This window comes from Acipenser ruthenus, chromosome 55 (assembly GCF_902713425.1).
Source record: "Acipenser ruthenus chromosome 55, fAciRut3.2 maternal haplotype, whole genome shotgun sequence".
Classification (NCBI taxonomy): Eukaryota; Metazoa; Chordata; class Actinopteri; order Acipenseriformes; family Acipenseridae; genus Acipenser; species Acipenser ruthenus.
This window is the reverse complement of record NC_081243.1, coordinates 684,329-699,077: the sequence shown is the minus strand read 5'-3', so window position 1 is coordinate 699,077 and position 14,749 is coordinate 684,329. Positions and strand designations below refer to the sequence as shown.

The following is a 14,749-nucleotide window of genomic DNA, read 5'->3' as shown; positions in this document are numbered from 1 at the left end:
CTTCAGGTATTTAAACTGTTAGTGAAACTGTAGCGGGCAAAGTTGAGTTATAGAAATACAGAGTAGGGTGTTTATTAACTATTTTAAAGAGTTAGGGCTATTGTAGAGAATAAATCATGTTTAGCAGTTATGTTATCTCCTGTATACATATTGTGGCCCGCTATCAACTTGTAAAATACGCCCGCGGAGAATTCTTTATCACTATTCCTAAAATAACTTGCAGTCACATATCCTGGTGTGTGTATTTTTTCCCACAAGATTTTGAGGTTGGAAACAGATGTGCTGCATATTGTTCCAGTCTCTGTTAATAGCTTGCCTGGTCATCCTTTGCAAAAAAATGTATTATTTTTACAACACACATTGTGTCTCTAATTGCTGTGGAATTAAGCAGTTTTTTTTTTATTATTTTTTAAAAGCACAATTCAAGAAGAAATTGATGCTGGAGAGTTTAATAGCCTCCCATTCAATCAGATGGGAAGTTTTAAATGGGTTCAGGTGCTTTGTAAGACCTCTGTCTCACAACACTGCAGCAGTCTGGAGACTGAAACGCCTGATTTTTCACTGTGTGGGAGATGACAAGCAGGCTTTTCAACATAGGAAACTAAAGGATGAAACACCATTTAAACATTTTTTTTTCTAAAACGGTTAACAGCGAGCTTCATATGATTTTTTCAAGAGAGATAGGATGTATATTTTAATTATTTACGAGAAGTCAAGTCAGATTCAACTCGTATTAGATTCACTTACTGGTTTGCAGTGTTGAGAGTGGAGTTCTCTTTCCTATAGACCTCTATACAGCTCTGCAGTGTTGAGTGGAGCTCTCTTTCCTATAGAGCTCTATACAGCTCTGCAGTGTTGAGAGGGGAGTTCTCTTTCCTATAGACCTCTATACAGCTCTGCAGTGTTGAGATCTCTTTCCTATAGACCTCTATACAGCTCTGCAGTGTTGAGAGTGGGGCTCTCTTTCCTATAGACCTCTATACAGCTCTGCAGTGTTGAGAGGGGAGCTCTCTTTCCTATAGACCTCTATACAGCTCTGCAGTGTTGAGTGGAGTTCTCTTTCCTATAGACCTCTATACAGCTCTGCAGTGTTGAGAGGGGAGCTCTCTTTCCTATAGACCTCTATACAGCTCTGCAGTGTTGAGTTCTCTTTCCTATAGACCTCTATACAGCTCTGCAGTGTTGAGTTCTCTTTCCTATAGACCTCTATACAGCTCTGCAGTGTTGAGTTCTCTTTCCTATAGACCTCTATACAGCTCTGCAGTGTTGAGGGGAGTTCTCTTTCCTATAGACCTCTATACAGCTCTGCAGTGTTGAGTGGAGTTCTCTTTCCTATAGAGCTCTATACAGCTCTGCAGTGTTGAGTGGTGTTCTCTTTCCTATAGACCTCTATACAGCTCTGCAGTGTTGAGTTCTCTTTCCTATAGATCTCTATACAGCTCTGCAGTGCTGAGAGTGTAGTTCTCTTTCCTATAGACCTCTATACAGCTCTGCAGTGTTGAGTGGTGTTCTCTTTCCTATAGACCTCTATACAGCTCTGCAGTGTTGAGTTCTCTTTCCTATAGATCTCTATACAGCTCTGCAGTGCTGAGAGTGTAGTTCTCTTTCCTATAGACCTCTATACAGCTCTGCAGTGCTGAGAGTGTAGTTCTCTTTCCTATAGACCTCTATACAGCTCTGCAGTGTTGAGAGTGGAGTTCTCTTTTCTATAGACCTCTATACAGCTCTGCAGTGTTGAGAGTGGAGATCTCTTTCCTGTAGACCTCTATACAGCTCTGCTGTGTTGAGAGTGGAGTTCTCTTTCCTATACTACTAGAGCGCTCTGCAGTGTTGAGAGGGGAGTTCTCTTTCCTATACTACTAGAGCGCTCTGCAGTGTTGAGAGGGGAGTTCTCTTTCCTATACTGCTAGAGCGCTCTGCAGTGTTGAGAGGGGAGTTCTCTTTCCTATACTGCTAGAGCGCTCTGCAGTGTTGAGAGGGGAGTTCTCTTTCCTATACTGCTAGAGGACTCTGAAAATTCAGTGATGAAATTCAGTTTTCTGGTGACTGGTAAATAAGAACTGATGACTAGTAATTGTACTTCACCCACCCACAGCCCCGTTCACACACTGTAGTAAAACTAATGTTTCTCCTGACTCAGTCCTGAGACATGTTAGTTTAAAATGCGGTAATTGGACACACATTGTTACAAGCACGTCAGAAATGTCCACCCTCCGCTGTAAACTCAACATTAGAGCTATCTGTACGACAAAAAAGACCATGACTTATTTCAACAGTGTGTTGTATCGAATAAGAAAGGGCAATAAATAAGGTTATAAAAATTGGTTACGTGGTATTTAAGACTTAGATGTCAAACTAGGTGTTAGTTTCATGGTAAAGTAGACTGATTTACAGTATGTGAATTTCTTTATTTTTCTTTCTTTCTTTATCTAACCACTGAGCTCCTCAAACCCGCTGCCTTCCACACTGCAGCCCAGCGCTTTCTTTAACCACTGAGCTCCTCAAACCCGCTGCCTTCCACACTGCAGCCCAGCGCTTTCTTTAACCACTGAGCTCCTCAAACCCGCTGCCTTCCACACTGCAGCCCAGCGCTTTCTTTATCTAACCACTGAGCTCCTCGAACCCGCTGCCTTCCACACTGCAGCCCAGCGCTTTCTTTATCTAACCACTGAGCTCCTCAAACCCGCTGCCTTCCACACTGCAGCCCAGTGCTTTCTCTCTTTCGTTCTTTCTTTCTTTCAAATGATCCCTTGTAGTCTTTAATAACTACACACCCACAACCAAAATACAACACCAGTAGTGGTGAGTAAACTGATACTTTGAACTAGTTTTTCCAATAAGGGCTGAAGATTTCCCATAAAAACCCATAAAAAAACACCCACAAACAGCATTGCAGTGTATTGTGAGTCAGGCAGTGATTTCGCACACTGTTCCTGGGACCTCCTAACAACCCTATACACAGACATCGTCATTTCTAGCAACTGAGTCTCTTACAGAGAAGCTCTCCAAACGAACGCACAAAATCACACCGCCAACCCAGCAGCAGTGTGGAGTAGCGGTTAGGGCTCTGGACTCTTGACCGGAGCGTCGTGGGTTCAATCCCAGGTGGGGGACACTGCTGCTGTACCCTAGAGCAAGGTACTTTACCTAGATTGCTCCAGTTAAAAACCCAACTGTATAAATGGGTAATTGTATGTAAAAATAATGTGCTATCTTGTAACAATTGTAAGTCGCCCTGGATGAGTACTGGCCAGTAATGAAATATTTACTATGAACGTTGTTTCGCCTTTAATGGAACTATCATGGGGATATATTTACAAATATTTAGAACATATTTATACACTACCCCAGACTGGGACTAATTATCTATTCAGGGATTCCAAGATATTTAGTGAGGAAGTATTCTGAGGTGAAGTTTTCCAGCAACAAACTCCTCATCACCAGCTGTGCTGCTTTCCTAGAAAAAAGGAGAACGTTTCAGGGACCATTCTACTTGCTCATTAAAATATTTAGCATATTTTTAAAGAAGAGAAGATCCTCTAGTCAGAGGAACTCGGGTATTTAGTAAATAAGGGGTCTGAGTGAAGAGAAAACATGGGCAATACAATCCACACCCCTAGTCTTGCTGTAAGTTATTTATTGGTCGCTTGGACTTATGCCTCAAACCACAATGCCTATTACGGCAGAGTTCTGGGCTCTTAAAAACAGCTAGACATTAACACCAAGGCTGTGACTTTGCTGTTTCGATTTCCACTGACAAAATAGTACAAAGACGATTGTACTTGAGGTGAATTGTTTAATACGTGGGACTTTCTTCACCAGAAGTATCTCGTCCACATGGAATGTTTCAAATGTGTCATACCCCATTGCTTCTGTAGTTTCGATTTGTTGTGCTCATGAAATAAAATCTAGGAAAATTGTCAAATTAGGCAATTTAGTGACTGTTAAATTTATTTGCTGATAGTCAAGCTGATTCACATGACTCTCCCGCACAACTGTCTGGTTCAGCTGTCTGATGCAACGAAAAGAGCATTAGGAAACTTCTATTACAAACTGCTTCTTTAAGAAGCTAAAAATGCTGACGAAGACGTGGTCCAGTGGTTAAAGTCCAGGGCTTGTAACCAGGAGGTCACCGGTTCAAATCCCACCTCTGCCACTGACTCATTGTGTGACCCTGAGCAAGTCACTTAACCTCCTTGTGCTCCGTCCTGCGGATGAGATGTTAAATCAACGTCCTATTGGAAGTGACTCTGCATATAATGCACAGCCTACCTCTGGAAAGCGCTTTGTGATGGGGGTCCACTATGAAAGGCGCTATATAAAAATATATTATTATAATATTATTAAGGAATGCCAAAAAACTAGAGCTCTTAACAACAGGGTCTGGGCTCCTGTTCGTCAGATTAGTCTGTCGCTGGTATCGTTCAACCCTACATGTTAAAACTGCTGTAGCATTCCTGATTTCCTAGACTTTCCCCTTATCTCATTTTTCGCTGACAACTATTGCTTAAGATCACTACCAAACTATTTAATCACAAGTAACACAAAATAAAACATAAGGGCATGGCTGAATTGTAACAAACTTTTTTAGTAAAGAAAAAACGAAACACTTCTGGCCTCTAAAGTGTTTTTTTTCTTTACTAAGGAAGTCAGCAGCATGTACAAATAAGGAATTGAAAGAATCTTCACTGCATTCTGTCTGGAAGCTTGGAATGAAAGCTGATTGACTCCTTTTTTAGCCAATGGTGGTTTTGGAAGGGGGGCGTGACTTTGAAAATAAATACTAGCCCCTGGGCAGTTTAGTTTCACAATAAGAAGCTCTGATCCGGAGTGACTGAAAAGACGAGGTATGCAGATTTCTTACCAGCTATGCATTCGTAAAAGCATGTTTTATTTTATATTAGCATTTAAAAACTGTTGAGTGTGTAATTGTTTTAATTTTCTATTAGAATTATATTCAGTTATATGAATAAGTCTCCAGAATGCGTGTTTTATTTGATATTTTGGCTATGCTGTGAAGTTTGTTTTTTTAAAATTCATTTTTCCCTGTTAAAAATAAATGTTATTTTTTTTATTGCTGGTTTATTTTAACAGCATTGCTACAAATACTGGAGTAATGCGGTAGAGAACAGAGCTGAGACAAACATGGGTTTTTCATATTAATATATTCTTGTAAAATATACAGTAGTGTGCAAATCTATTACAGCAACAAGATTCACCATTTATATCCTTTATAATCCTACCTGCATGAAAACTGGGTGTGAGAATTTTACGTCAGTAAACAGCGATGTAAAAACCATAGGCATTATGAAAAATGTTCAATTTGTGCTCTCTCAAATAACTTCTAAAAAGTCTCCTGCGTTTTAACATTTGTGGCTCTGTGTTCCTTTTCTCTTACTGTTTTAAATTAATTGCATGTGTCGCTTGTTAAAGTAATCAATTTGACTTGGTGCGCCTATTTTGACAATTTTCCAAGATTTTCCGTTCCAGCGGTTTGATTTCATACGAATACATATTTACAGTATCGGTTTATTTCAGGTTCCAGAGTTAACTAAACAGTTCAGATTTGCAATAGTTGATCTGTGCAGTCTGGTAATCGTATACACAAAACTATTATTGTATTATTCAGATAAGTATTCACAGATGAGGGGTCATTGCTGTTGATCAGGGCTAAAAATCTCATTATTCATCGCATCCCCCCTGTAGAATTAATTAGCGTTTGAATTACTGCTTTGTAGTTTTCCTTATACTTCACAAATTGACTCAAATTGAAAAGTGACATTTCCAAACACTAACATGAAATAACTATCATACTTTTTTTTTTTTTTATGACTTCTGGCGAGATCATTTTGTAGTTTTCTTTTGAATACATGATGTTAAATAAAATATCTAAATTTATATTCCTATTCTATCTTTTTTTTATCTCGATCCTAAAATTCGAGGTGATGCAAAACTTTTGTCCAGAGCTGCCCGTGTAAAGAAATGATCGAGATTGCTCGTTGCAGAGTTTCAGTTGGACGCCTGCCTCTGCTTATCATGGCGTTGCTGCACCAACATGTTTCACTGTAATCTCTAACTCGGAGTTTTGTTTAGTCTGCAGCAAGTGGCACGATTCCTAAATCCTGGCAATTGCAGGGCTGCAGATTCAAACTCCAAACACAAAACCAAGCCATTAGACTGAAAAAAAAAACATGCTTTTTCATTGTAATTGGCAATTAGACAAGATGACCACACTTAGGCTAAAAGCTTGTATTAAGAAATAATTAATCAAAACTGATGGGATTGTGCTGGTCTTATATTTAGAGATAAATAAACATAGTTTTCAGAATAGAATAAATACTTAAATTGCTAATGCATCTTTTTGAGAACAAAAACCAAGCAAACTTCTATAACCTTTTGTCATTATTAATTTGGTAAAACTGGTCTCGTGCAACCTCTGTAGAAACCAGTATTCTGTATCCTGATTACTGAAACTGCCTTCTGCAATACAGAACACGTCTGTTTCCAGTGGTTTGATTTCATATGCAGAACAAACCAAAACTACTAAGGAAGCAATGGGGTGTTCATAATATGATTTGATTTTTCCGGTCCCAAGCAATGCTAGCTGGACTGCTTTACTGTACCTCACAATGCTCGTGGGCAGATGAGTTTTCAAACAAACCCTGCATTTCGTAATAACTGCCTGGTTTTGAAAGAAGCCCAGGGCTGAAGGGTGGAGAAGGGATCTTCAAGACAGAATTGACTCTCTCTCTCTCTCTCTCTCTATCTCTCTCTCTCTCCCTCTCTCTCTCTCTCTCTCTCTCTCTCTCTCTCTCTCTCTCTCTCTCTCTCTCCCTCTCTCTCTCTCCCTCTCTCTCTCTTGTGAAAATGCGTTTGAGCGTCTTTTTTTTTCTTGTGGTGTCTGACGACATCATTTCGGATTACATGTAACTCGTTAATGTAATCTGATTACATGTAATCGGTTAATGTAATCTGATTACATTTTTCAGTAACTTTTGACTACATTTTTTCTTTCAGTAATTTGTAACTGCAATGGTTCCAATGTAAATGGATTACATTGCACCATTGACCAAACCAAAAAAGACCATCTCTGTAAAATGTAAACTTGTATTGGAACTAATTGCTAAAACATAGCATAACTTGAATCTCCCCACTCTATTTAAAAATGCTTTTGCACTAAACCAGCATGCATACCTGTACATCTATACTGTGCTTTACCACACCTCTCTGTGCTTTACAATGCTTCCCTATGCTTTACCAGACCTCTCTGTGCTTTACAATGCTTCCCTATGCTTTACCAGACCTCTCTGTGCTTTACAATGCTTCCCTGTGCTTTACCACACCTCTCTGTGCTTTACAATGCTTCCCTATGCTTTACCAGACCTCTCTGTGCTTTACAATGCTTCCCTATGCTTTACCACACCTCTCTGTGCTTTACAATGCTTCCCTATGCTTTACCACACCTCTCTGTGCTTTACAATGCTTCTCTAGTCTATGAGTATTCTTCTTTGGGTGCGTCTGGTGCAACACAGCTTGAGGTTTTTAATAGGGTTGATTCATTCCTTCCTCATGAAAACACAGTGCGGTTTACACAGACTCTAACGGTCTGCCCCTTTTTAAGTAGCTTTGAATGTGTGTTTATTTTTGCAATCATTTTTATTGCCGTTGAAGATCCTTGCATTTTCTCTTTCTCCGCCCCCCGGACGGACAGAATGAGTCCCCAGTGGTGCGTGTTTTTCTCCAGTGTGCTTGTAGCCCTGTTCGGGGGACTGACTGAAGCCTGCAGCTGTGGACCCCAACACCCCCAAACTGCTTTCTGTAACTCCGATGTGGGTGAGTACACAAGTCAACCGTGAAGTTGTGTTGCCGAACGCAGTTGTCTGCTCTAGTTCAACATTTATTGTAGGGGTCAATGAAGCTAAAACAAATATTGGGAAGCACTCTTGGAGTCAATAAGTTCACCAACTGCAGCTTCACTCCCAGGCAGTTTTAGGTAAGATATATAAGACAGGCACTCAAAAGCGAGAGTGAGAAAAGCTACCTGAATCCATTTCTTGCAGTAGTTAGTACAGCTCTCCTCTGTGCTGGAGAGCAACCAGGCAGCTGTTATCTCACCCTCCCTCCTCTGTGCTGGAGAGCAACCAGGCAGCTGTTATCTCTCCCTCCCTCCTCTGTGCTGGAGAGCAACCAGGCAGCTGTTATCTCACCCTCCCTCCTCTGTGCTGGAGAGCAACCAGGCAGCTGTTATCTCACCCTCCCTCTGTGCTGGAGAGCAACCAGGCAGCTGTTATCTCACCCTCCCTCCTCTGTGCTGGAGAGCAACCAGGCAGCTGTTATCTCACCCTCCCTCCTCTGTGCTGGAGAGCAACCAGGCAGCTGTTATCTCACCCTCCCTCCTCTGTGCTAGAGAGCAACCAGGCAGCTGTTATCTCTCCCTCCCTCCTCTGTGCTAGAGAGCAACCAGGCAGCTGTTATCTCACCCTCCCTCCTCTGTGCTCGAGAGCAGTGTGATTCTGTCAGCCTTTGTTGAATCTGAATGCATTTAGAAAATTAAACGACAAACGTTTAGACTAGAGGACATTCAAATTTATTCCGTCTCTATTAGGATTTCTAAATTTGCCGGTGTTGAATGTTAAAGGATTGAATGACTGCCAGATTTCACAACGAGATCCATTCACTGGGCAGCATTTGAACACGAAAAACTCAACACCTGTTGCATAACATCACTGTCCTTCCCACGCTGTGTATTCAGTGGGAGATTCTGTTCCCTGCTAATCCTGCTAATCCTTTTCCCTTGACAGTGATCCGAGGAAAAATCGTCGGTTCTGAAGAGGCGAACTTGGAGAACCGTACAGACGGGACTGGAATGTGGCTGCGCTATGAGATTAAACAAACCAAGGTACTGTCCCACTATCCACTGCTTCCCGTCCCACCATCGGGGATGAATGAGAGTGAATTATGAGGCTGAATTATTGTGTTTGTGGCCAGAGTCGTACTCGGTTCCCTGTCTGCTGCTGTCGTCCTCGTCAGCATTTTTAGCGTCTTAATGGGGCAGCAGTGTGGAGTAGTGGTTAGGGCTCTGGACTCTTGACCAGAGGGTCGTGGGTTCAATCCCAGGTGGGGGGGACACTGCTGCTGTACCCTTGAGCAAGGTACTTTACCTAGATTGCTCCAGTAAAAACCCAACTGTACCTGGAATAACCTTTTTGTCTGCGTATCTAAACAAGTGCTTCGTTTCCGTGGTACATTTCTGTGGTTCTTGTGCTGGTAGCTTTTGTTCTATAAAATAAAGCTGTTTGTGTTTTCTCTAAACCCTCACTCCCACACAAAAAACAGAGCTTTTTTTCAGTGACTTGCAGCCTTGCCCGTGTGTCATTAAACCCCCCTCCCATATTCAACGTTTTGTTCAAACCCTGTGATTTGTGGTGTTTTATTCCCAATGTTTCTGATCCTTGTAAGCTTTGTCATTGCAAACCTTTTTTAAAAAGAAAACAGTTGTGATCGCTGACATCCCTTTTCTGCTCAACATTGATGTTATAATGTCATTGCTGGTGCACTGCAGCACTATCAGCTTATTTTGAAATTGTAGTTTTGAGTCTTATTTTATTACTGACTCAATAGAAAGACCGTCTTGGGGTCAATTCCTTTTTAAAATCCATTCCCAATTACAGTTGTGGTTCCTTGGAAAGGATTGATATATTAGAGACAGTAATTATTGCGATTTGTTCAGCTGCTTTTCATTTTTTTTTTTTTTTAGCCAATATTAACCAACTAACTAATTGTGACTTCAATTTCAGGAATGTGTTGCCACTGTGAGAATTGTAATGGGGGAATTTGATTTTAAAATGGAATTGAAATTAGAATTTCCCTGGTACTAGAATATTAGAATAGGCCCGGGTATTAGAATAGGCCCTGGTACTCTCCCGCCTAGACTACTGCAACTCCCTCCTGGCTGGCCTCCCTGCGTCCGCCACCCGTCCGCTCCAGCTCATCCAGAACTCTGCTGCCCGCCTGGTGTTCTCTCTGCCTTGCGTCGCCCACGCTACTCCACTACTCCGCTCGCTCCACTGGCTCCCGATCACCGCTCGCATCCAGTTCAAGACTCTTGTACTAGCCTACAGATGCCTTGACCAGACTGCACCCAGCTACCTCCAGACCCTCATCTCTCCCTACACCCCCACTCGACCTCTCCGCTCCGCCTGCACTAGAAGACTAGCTCTACCTCCGCTACGCTCCCCTGCCTCCAGAGCCCGCTCCTTCTCCACCCTTGCTCCGCAGTGGTGGAATGACCTTCCTACAGATGTCAGGACTGCCCAGTCCCTGACCACATTCCGGCGCCTCCTTAAGACTCACCTCTTCAAACAGCACCTGTAGAACTCCTCTGTTTGTATCCTGGGACACTATCACCCTTCATGTAAATGTGCTTTATTTTGCTCTTATCTGCCCCCTATTTTACTGCATTTAATCCTGTACTTCAGAATACTGTAATCTGCCAAGTGTTTAACCTGTAGTACTTTGTATTTAATCACATCCTGATGTAACTATCACTATTTAATCATATCCTGATGTAACTATCACTATTATCTGCTGTATTATTGAATTGTGGTTTGTCACAATTGAACAAAAGTTATTGTATTTCTTGCTCTCATTGTATTACTTGTATTGTAACACTTGAAATGTATTTGCTTACGATTGTAAGTCGCCCTGGATAAGGGCGTCTGCTAAGAAATAAATAATAATAATAATAATAATAATAATAATAATAATAATAATAATAATAAAATGGGGGAATTTGATTTTAAAATGGAATTGAAATTGATCCCAACCCAGGTTTATTTTTTTGTCTTTCTGTCTTGTTTTGACAGATGTTCAAAGGCTTTGAGAGCGTGCCGGATGTGCAGTACCTCTACACCCCTCACGACGGAGGCCTGTGCGGGTTCGAGCCCAGCGACGCTACCAAGCAGACAGAGTTCCTCTTCTCTGGCATGGTGACCGCTGGGGGCAGGCTGACCGTGACTGTGTGCAGCTTCATCCAGCCCTGGAAGAAACTGAGCCCTGCCCAGAGGAAAGGGCTCATGCACACCTACAAACACAACTGCGACTGCAGGGTGAGCGCCAAACTCCCAGGCTCGGCTGGGGCCTAGTGTTAAATACAGTCTTTGGGGGAGAAGCCTCGCTGCCATGACAGCTTAGGTGTGAGGTACATGGGACCTCATTTTTAAATCCAAAAATCCTGTTCTGTTACAAAATTAGATTAAAAACACATTGGGGTGTAGTTGAGCCAGGAATGGTAGTTTTGTCTATAGCCAGCAGGGGTGTAGTAGAGCCTGAACATGCATAATAGGCAAGCTAAGTCACATGACTCCCCTCTGCAGCACAACTGGTTTGATTCAGTAACTCTTGAGTCAATGAAAACAGCATTAGGAACTTCTGTCTAGAACTGTTAGGTCAGAACACCAGCTGCATTGATCCATTGCATTTAGCCTTTAACTTCTGCAGTTAATAATATAATAATAATAATAATAATATATTTAATTTTATATAGCGCCTTTCATAGTGGACCCCCATCACAAAGCGCTTTACAGAGGTAGGCTGTGAACTGTGCATTATATGCAGAGTCACTTCCAATAGGACGTTGATTTAACATCTCATCCACAGGACGGAGCACAAGGAGGTGAAGTGACTTGCTCAGGGTCACACACAGCGAGTCAGGGGTTGGATTTGAACCGGTGACCTTCTGGTTACAAGCCCCTGGACTTTCATTCCTGTAATGTCTTGCTGTCTGTCCGACTCTAATGACTGTCCCCTTGTCTGTCCCCCCCCTCAGATCACGCCCTGTAACTCCATCCCCTGTGAGCTGTCCACCGAAGCAGAATGCCTGTGGACCGATGGACTGTTCTCTCGCGGCTGGGACCACGTGCAGGCCCGGCAGTACGCCTGCGTTCACCAGGGAGACGGCACCTGCAGCTGGGCAGTGCAGAAACCCGCGCAGCAGGCTTCGGGCCTGCATGGGGCTTCCAACCAGTAAACGGCGACTGCGATACTAGAGAACAGCTTTACTGCTTGGGAAGGGCAGAGCCTTTATATAATGCCTTCCCTTTAAGAAAACTGTCCTGGGATTGAGAATTTTTTTTAGTTATATTTAAAACCTATATATATATATAATTTATTTCTTAGCAGATGCCCTTATCCAGGGCGACTTACAATTGTTACAAGATATCACATTATTTTTACATACAGTTACTAATTTATACAGTTGGGTTTTTACTGGAGCAATCTAGGTAAAGTACCTTGCTCAAGGGTACAGCAGCAGTGTCCCCCCACCTGGGATTGAACCCACGACCCTCCTGTCAAGAGTCCAGATCCCTAACAACTACTCCACACTGCTGCCCTACTTAGTGTAGTTGCACAGTTACAATGTCATTCTGCATAGTTACAAAGTCCTTAATCCTTTTCTCATCCACTTGCATATATTATCTGGGCTTCACAATGCTTACCTACATGTTCCCATGCTTTCAATAGGTTTCATTACTAGGGCTGCAATGATATGATATGTTAATGGCACGATGCGATAGCGCGATATGCAGCTTATGTTTCCCCAATTCGACCCAGGCGGATCAAATCCCTTTGTGAAACATGCTGCAGAACAGTTTGATTTCTGCTCCTGAGCCGTGGGACTGGCTGTGATCCTCTTAATCTCCTCCGGTCAAGAGTCCAGTGCCCCTAACCACTACTCCACACTGCTGCCCTGAATATATATATATATATATATATATACATACATATTAAATATATGTATTGTTTGTAGTTCTAGATTATCTAAATTGGCCTTCACTTAGCTTTCTTTGAGCATGACTGGGGAATACTAAATATCAGGACTCTACAGCGGTGTGGAGTAGTGGTTAGGGCTCTGGACTCTTGACCGGAGGGTCGTGGGTTCAATTCCAGGTGGGGGACACTGCTGCTGTACCCTTGAGCAAGGTACTTTACCTAGATTGCTCCAGTAAAAACCCAACTGTATAAAGTAGTAACTGTATGTAAAAATAATGTGATATCGTGTAACAATTGTAAGTCGCCCTGGATAAGTGCGTCTGCTAAGAAATAAATAATACAGCATTTCTCAAATCCCTTCAACTCTGCCACACCCGCCTACTCCCATATCGAGAAATGATGAGAATTCACTGTTGGAACAACGGAACCCGGAACCACTTGGAACAATTGACTAATTGCTCATTATGCCTATATAAATTTCAGGTAAACACATCTGGGCGTTTCCATTGCAGTCTGAATTGTAATCCTGGAGGCTGTGTGGTCCAGTGGTTAAAGAAAAGGGCTTGTAACCAGGAGGTCCCCGGTTCAAATCCCACCTCAGCCATTGACTCATTGTGTGACCCTGAGCGAGTCACTTCACCTCCTTGTGCTCCGTCTTTCGGGTGAGACGTAATTGTAAGTGACTCTGCAGCTGATGCATAGTTCACACACTCTAGTCTCTGTAAGTCGCCTTGGATAAAGGCGTCTGCTAAATAAACTAATAATAATCCTAGCCTAATGCAGACAGTCCCCTCAAAGGGGGCGTGGCTTAGTCGAGGGTGTGGCTTTCCCTGGGGGCGTGGCTTCGTCAGATCAGATTCTCTTTCAGAGGGTGATGGCTTCTTCTCCCCTTAACAGAGTGGGACCAATGGCCAAATAGTCCACCATCACCTCTTCACCAACCCCATACAACCTGAACATTATATTATTTTTATAGCAGCATTTATACTAGAAATAACTGCACGCAGTTGTCCTAGTTTTCGTTATTTGGTGCTATTTAATAAACACTATTTGGATAGGGGCGTCATAATTAAAACTGAAACCTATGCTTCAAGAAAAACTCGAAATTAACAATTTATTTAGTTATTTCTGTGACTTTTTTTTTTAACCTAATAAAAATAAGAATCGATTACAGATTTTTTTTATTTGAATCCTGCTTATAAACAAAGTTTAGCAATTGCGTTTATGGAAACTGTTGTCTTTTGAATAATTTAGTTTCCGCTTTTCTGACACTAAAACAATTAGAAACTAAAGAACTTTTTAAAAAAAGAAGTTTTTTTTTTTTTTCCCAGGGCAGTTTTAAAAATAAATAAGTCTTTGCACTTAATGCAATTCTGTTTGAACTCAATTCTATCTTCTGAATTGAATGCATTTTCAGCGGTAGATTTAAAAAACGTTTTTTATATTCTTATTTTTCTATACTTTTTAAAAAAATAGATTTTTTTTTTTTGTATTTCTTTATAAACTTGTGTTTTTGTTTGTTCACAATAAAAATTGGATCAAACCTAACTGTCCAAGTTGTGTTTTTTAACTTCAAGCTTGGTAAAAAAAATATTTAGCTCTCCTGCTCTAACCAGAGTGTAACCATTAACCTGTCCCCCAGCAACACATCATCAGAAATAAAGTACCGACACAAATTATAGACACAACAATGTCTGCCAGCAGATCTGCCTTCACAAAACAGTTTCATGAATAACATCAACTGGTATTTTTTTTGCAGACTATATAATTATTTCCGGTTTACCTTAAGTCTGTATATATAGAGAACTATTTCGGTTTTGAGGTGACAGACATCGGAATTGCAAAACAATACAACAAGACCTTGTTTTTCTCCGTGGATAATGTGACACAACGCACCACGAAGTTAAAGTGAGTCATTTCTTTGCATGTGTCAATATCACTTAGCGTCTATATAATGTTTGATATTGCAATTGTGTTA

The 14,749-nt window shown here is 41.5% G+C and overlaps 2 protein-coding genes across 4 annotated transcripts in view; one reads left to right on the top strand and one right to left on the bottom strand.

Annotated features, from left to right (window-relative positions):
- LOC117401767 (synapsin-1-like) overlaps positions 1 to 14,749 on the bottom strand; it is a 42,591-nt gene that overhangs the window by 11,710 nt on the left and 16,132 nt on the right. The window lies entirely within an intron of this gene.
- On the top strand, positions 4,690 to 14,319 carry LOC117401768 (metalloproteinase inhibitor 4-like). Of its 2 annotated transcripts, none has more exons than XM_034002593.3 (5): positions 4,690 to 4,847; positions 7,712 to 7,833; positions 8,802 to 8,899; positions 10,866 to 11,108; positions 11,828 to 14,319. In XM_034002593.3, the coding sequence occupies exons 2-5, from the start codon at positions 7,713 to 7,715 to the stop codon at positions 12,026 to 12,028; spliced, it is 663 nt and encodes a 220-aa protein (XP_033858484.1). In that variant the 5' UTR covers positions 4,690 to 4,847; position 7,712; the 3' UTR covers positions 12,029 to 14,319. The 2 variants fall into 2 exon arrangements, with proteins under 2 accessions (XP_033858484.1, XP_058873142.1); XM_059017159.1 differs by having other exon boundaries at positions 4,832 to 4,847; positions 7,672 to 7,833.